At 47.6% G+C, this 6167-nt stretch overlaps 1 protein-coding gene across 1 annotated transcript; it reads right to left on the bottom strand.

Annotated features, from left to right (window-relative positions):
- Positions 1-216: 216 nt before the first annotated feature.
- CCL5 (C-C motif chemokine ligand 5) lies at positions 217-5249 on the bottom strand. The gene is made up of 3 exons (XM_006101911.3): positions 5106-5249; positions 3619-3730; positions 217-690 (listed from the first exon to the last, which is right to left on the bottom strand). Exons 1-3 carry the CDS (start codon positions 5179-5181, stop codon positions 603-605), a joined length of 276 nt encoding a protein of 91 aa, XP_006101973.1. The 5' UTR covers positions 5182-5249; the 3' UTR covers positions 217-602.
- Positions 5250-6167: the final 918 nt, after the last annotated feature.

Raw genomic sequence — 6167 nt, 5'->3', positions numbered from 1 at the left:
GTGACTCTTTTTCCCCCCAGGGTAGATAAGCCACTGTCCTGCCCATGCCCCTTCTCGGAGAGTTCATGCTCCCAGCCCTGCTCACTGTGCAAGGCCATCACCCCCAAATCTAGGGAGGACACCAGGTGTGTGCATTCCTGCATGCTTAATACTCATGAGGAAGGAGGGTCCCTAAGGAAGAAATCATGCCAGGAGCCAGCTTTGAAATTGTCTTGGGAATTTTAATAGAAAGCTGATTTCTCACTTTTGCCAGTCAGCCTATCCCAGTGAGGGGCTGAGGTTGGAGCTCTGGCCATGGGACATTACCATCGAAGCCAAGTTTGTCTCCCTTCTTCGCCTCCAGAGACATGCTGACCAGAGTTATGCCGACTCCTTCCTGATTGCAGAGCCATGCCTGAGCTGAGGCGCCTGCAGCTCAAAAGCTAGAGATTTTCTGTGCACAGTTCAGAGCCCCAGGAGCTCCTGGGGGCTTTGGTGGGGAGGCTTTTATAACTGCCGCTATGCTGTGTAGTGGAATCGGCCTCCCAGGAGGGTGGGAGCCGGGGATTGGGGAGAAGCAATAAGAAAGTTGCATAAATTCTGGGTTTAAGGCGCCTTTCATCCTAGCTCATCTCCAAAGCGTTGATAATCTCCCGCACCCATCTCTTCTCTGGATTGGCACACACCTGACGGTTCTTTCGGGTGATTAAGCTGTGGGAGAAGAGAGGAGAGAGAGACCTGGTCAGCGCTGGGACAGCCAGTTTTAAGAATGATATGGATTGAGGCACAAGAGGAGATGATGAAGGTACTGGGTAGGTCATTTTTGGAGCTCCGTAAGATTTTATCTGTGGCTTTTAAGGAAAGGACATTTCCTTTCCTGTTGATTCAAAAGGGCTCCAAGTCAGAAGCAGAGTTGTGTGCATTGTAATTCTCTCACACACACATGCCACCTGGAGAGCAAAGGGGATACAAGCCCGAGGAGCCCCGGGTTGAACTGGTCAACCATTAGCCTTTCCTCTGTTTCGGACCCCGTACTGGGTGCTCCAGATGCAGAGAAAAAGAGGCATTCTCTGGGAACTTGGTCATGGCTGAGCAAGAGGGAGACTGGAGGTGGTAAAACAAACCTGTGAGGGGCCTGGGCATTAGTATCTTTTCAAAGCTCCTCAGATGATTAGAATGTTTACCCAAGGTTATGAGCTCTGATATAGAGGAAGGAGCTATAAATGTTGGACTGGATTAATAATACGAGATCCACTTACTCATTCCCTAACTATGTCCCTTGAAAGGGCCCTGAACAACATGAGTGGACCTAAAGGTATATGCTAAGTGAAATAAGTCAGACACAGAAGGACAAATACTTTATGATTTCACTTATACATGGAATCTAAAAAAAACCCAAAGTAAATGAACTATCAGAACAGAAACAAACTCATAGGTACAGAACACAAACTGATGGTCCCAGATGAGAGAGGGGTTGGGGGCTGGGGGACAGGTGAAGGGATTAAGAAGTATGAATTGGGGCCAGCCAGCATGGCTCAGTGGTTGAGCATTGACCAGCAGGTCATGGTCTGATTCCCGGTCAGACCATATGCTCTGGTGGCAGGCTTGTTCCCCAGTGTGGGGCATGTAGGAGGCAACTGATCAATGACTCTCTCATCATTGATGTTTCTATCTCCCTATCCCTCTCCCTTGCTCTCTGAAATCAATAGAAATATATATTTTTAAAAAGAAGTATGAATTGGCAGTTACAAAATAGTCACAGGGATGTAAAGTCCAGCATAGGGAATATAGTCAATTGTATTGTGATAACTATGTATAGTACGGGTGGGGACTAGACTTACGGGGGGGGTCGGGTCACTTTATAAGTTATATAAATGTCTAACCACTATGCTGTATACCTGAAACTAATATAATATTGAATGTCAATTCTAATTGAAAAATTAAAAAACCACCCCCCCTTTCAAAAAAAACCCCCCATATAATTTGGCTTTAGATAACACAGTGCCTGGCACAGGGTAGAAACTCAACAAATGAATACATCTATGCATGTGTGGGTGAATGAGGGAAGGACATAAACTGGAGTCTTGATTTCACCACTTACTAGTTGGATTACCTTTGGCAAATCGCTTAGGGCCTCTGAGTCTATTCGCAAATTTCTAAAATGTGGACAGAAACAATTCCTACTTTGCACAGTTATTGCGGAGGTCCAATGAGATAGTATGTGGTTTTGAAAATAGCATGCATGTGCTGTTGTTGTCGTTGGAATGCTGTGGGACCTCTGCTTTAGGGTGGATCAGAGCAACATGAGACCAACGATCCTGGTACAGGGCACTGTGGCTCAGAGAGGTGGAGGACACTGAGATATTGGCAGTGTCAAAGCACTTCTACCAACTAACCGGCCACTTTGGGGCTAGCCCTGCCTACTTGGACCTTTCTTGTTTTGGCTTCTCCTTCAGGATGTTTTCAGATAAAAATGAAGGCTTAGGTTGTCTGGTGAGAATGAGGGTTTCTTGGTCCTGTTCCATGCTCTGTCATGGGTAGTCTTTGCTCTCAGGCAAGCTGCTTCCCTGTTCTGAGCCTCACTCAGAGCCCCGTGACCATCTCTCTCCCACCCTAGCGGGCAGAGAAGAGAAAGGGAGCAGAAGCCATATTCTGGGCTCTTGTACCTCCTAGTGTTTATTTTCTTATTTGGGGTGGTAAGAGAGCTTCAGACCCAGACCCCGCTCTTGTTAAGCTGGGTGGCATACAGGAAATCCTGTTGGCTTACCATCATCTGCTCTCCTCTGCCCCCTTGGCCTGTGGCCAGGAAATCAAAAGGTCAGGAAACCAACATCTGGGGTCAGGGTTGCTCAGGCCCCCATTTCCTTCTCTTCCCTGTAGAATGGGACACTGGAGAATAGTCCCTCCTCGACAAGACTTCTCTCCCTCCCCCCATATTGGGGACCCTCCACTTGTCTGACTTCCCACCTACCTCTTTTCCTGCTCTGTCTCATGGGAGCCTCCACCCTCACCTGTCCCTTGAGAATTACTCAAAGTTGCTGCCTTTCTTTTCTGTGTGCTCTCCCAAGTCTCTGGCCCTGGGTCTAGATTCTAGAATAATGCATGTAAGACATTTGACACACAGTAGGCACTTCCTAGGTAGTAGGGATTATTTGATTTTTTCAAATGTATTAGCTTGCAGATTTAAAGGAGAATCTCATTTTATTATTTCTCCACCAATCAATCAAGTTGTGTGTGTTTTTTGCACAAGTGGCTGCAACTAGGACCCTAACTTCTGACCTCTCCTTAGTTCCTCTGAGGTGGATTTGATAGGTTGTGGGTATGGGCAACTGTGAAGTTCTTAACTGGAAAGTGATGACCAAATTGATCTCCATACAAGATCATTGCAGATGATGTTCAAGTAAAAGTCACAGCTGTAAAGATCAGAGACCTAACCTAGTGCATCAGAGTGGGGACGATCCTCCAAGATCACCCTGTCTGGTCCTTTTCATGATAGCTGGGGAATCTGAAGCCGGAGTTGGAGGAGCCGTGCTATTTGAGCAGCTAGAGGATGGGCCCCAGTGGATGGGGCATCCTAGAGGACTCCTAGGGGGATAGGCTCTGCACCCCGCTGGAGGGTTCCATGGGACCGAGACTCACACGACTGCTGGCATGGAGCACTTGCTGCTGGTGTAGAAATACTCCTGGAGGTGGGCACGGGGCAGTGGGCGGGAGATGTAGGCAAAGCAGCAGGGTGTGGTGTCCGAGGCATCTGGGAGAAGGAAGGAAGAGACCCTTGTATTCATTGCCAGTGCACTGGGTACTTTATATGATTTATCTTAAATAGACTATTATCATCCTTTGGCTGAGACTGAGGCTCAGAGAGGTAAAGTCACTTTGCCATTGACACACAGTGACAGAGTGGAATTCCAACAGAGGACTGAGAGGATCTCCCAATCCCTCACCTAATTCTTGTGCCTAGCTTGTATCCTTCTCTGCACCATCACCCTCCTGCCTTTGGCTCTCGGTACATGCTGGGCCTCTTCCTAACTTGTGTTGTGCCCTCTGGCCTTATCTTGTCCTCCTAGGATCCTCAGTGGATTCAGAACTTGGTTTCTTTGAGACCTCGGGTGGGCTGGGGAGAGGCTTCCAAAACTCAGACTGGAGGTGCATGGTGGATGGTAAGAGCCGTGGCTGAGGCATAGTAAGGGGCCGTATCAGAGAAGGAGGACTTTTTGTTGGTCAATTAATTCAGAATGACCCTAGGAAATGTCAGTTGCCATTTCCCAGCAGAGTAGGAGTGTTTAAGAGCCAAATAGAACTGAGTTTGAATACCAGATTCCCCACTTCCTAGCTGTGTGAACCTGGCAAATTACTTAACCTCTCTGGGCCTCCCTCTGTTTCCCCATCTGTAAGTCAAGGACAGCTACTGAAAGAATAGTTGTGAGCCTGGCCGGCGTGGCTCAGTGGTTGAGCATCAACCTATGAACCAGGAGTTCATGATTCAATTCCTGGTCAGGGCACATGCCTGGGTTGCGGGTTCAATTCCCAGTTTGGGGTGTACAGGAGGCAGCTGATCAATTATTCTCTCTCATTATGATGTTTCTATCTCCCTCTCCCTTCCTTTCTGAAATCAATAAAAATATATTTTTAAAAAAGAATAGTTGTGAGTATTAAATAAGATGATATATGTAAAGCAATCAGCATAATACTTGACAAATAGTAGGTATTTAATTAGCTTTCATTATCCTTTCTCAAGCCCCATTTTATCCCTCTATGAAGTGGGGGGAAATATGACTGTCCCAGGAGGGTTTTAGTTACTTGCTTATAAGTTTCTTAGAAACCTTGCTGGTGTTAGGCAGGCATGAGTCATGTTTTTAGGTCAGCTTGAGCTGCCCCTTCCTACGAATAACCCCAGCATCAGTCCACACTCAGTGAGTGCCTGCAAGCTTGGGGTGTAGACCCTGAAAACACAGAAAAGTTAATCAGAGGGTCCTTGCCATAAAGTGGCTCAGAGATCCATCAGGGGCCACTGGGCATCAGAGAAAAGCAATAAGTAAGAATGAAAATTATAGGGTCCAGACAGTATAAACGCAAGGTCTGGGCTAGCCTGAGGGCTGACTCAGGTGGTCAGGACTGGGACTTACATGGGGAGGCCGATGCAGGAGCACAGAAGGCGGCTGCGGCGAGGAGGACGGCGAAGGCAGCTGCGGAGACCTTCATGGTACCTGTGGATAGAGGCTGTGGGAGATCCTGTGCGGTCTTAGGATCCTTTGCAGGGATTCTCTGCAGCTCAGGCTGGCCCTTTATAGTAAGTCAGGCCAGTAGAGGGAGCGCCCCCAAGGGGAGTTTCCAAAATAGTAGCCAGGCATTGGCTGACATCATACATGAAATTGCATTAAAAGGAAAAGAAAACTGAAATAGCCTCCGGAAATTTGAGGCTGACTTGCTTTTACTCTCCTTCCCCGTTTCTGTCTTCCTTTCCTTCTCCCTTTTCTCCCCTCTCTCCTCCCCTTCCCCCTCTCGTCCTCTCCTCATCAACCTCAGATCCAAAGTGAGCTCATTGGTTTCCCCTTTGCCCTCAGGCAGGGCTAGCACAAGTGCTGGTGATAGAAAACCTCTTCCTTTGCTGGCATCCTCAGCTTCACCTTCCAGGGCTGGGCTCCCCCCCAGAGGTCAGTCAGGAAGCTGCTTCCCTAAGGGCAGGAGGAGGGGTGGTTAGGGCAGGGATCTGAAACAACTGGGTGTTTATTTGGTTGCTTTCAAAGGTCTGTATCTTCCCTCTCATCCATGGGAGGATGTTATTTATGATATGAGGTGTTTTATTGAGAAGGGGAGGGCCCTCTGACATGTAGTCCTGGAGGATGGTGATTGAGGCAGTGGATCAGAACTGGGCATTGGAGACCTTTTCACCAGATATGAGTTGGAGTGGGTAATGGCTGCAGGGTCACCCCCATTTACTTGTTGAGTGATCCTTAGGAATTTGCTTAATGTCTTTAAGCTTATAAGCTTGTTAAGGAGAGAGAGAGAGAGCGAGAGAGAGAGAGAGAGAGAGAGAGAGAGAGAGAGAGACTTCGATTATTAGCCACTAACTGAAGGCTTATTCTTTGCTAGCCACTATTCTAAGGGCTTCGCATGTGTCAACTCATTTACTAATATTATCCCCATGTTCCCATTTTTCAGATGAGGATCAGTAAATGCTGGATAGA

Source organism: Myotis lucifugus, unplaced genomic scaffold (genome assembly GCF_000147115.1).
Source record: "Myotis lucifugus unplaced genomic scaffold, Myoluc2.0 scaffold_387, whole genome shotgun sequence".
Classification (NCBI taxonomy): domain Eukaryota; kingdom Metazoa; phylum Chordata; class Mammalia; order Chiroptera; family Vespertilionidae; genus Myotis; species Myotis lucifugus.
The sequence above is the reverse complement of the archived record's forward strand: the minus strand, read 5'-3'. Positions and strand labels throughout refer to the sequence as shown.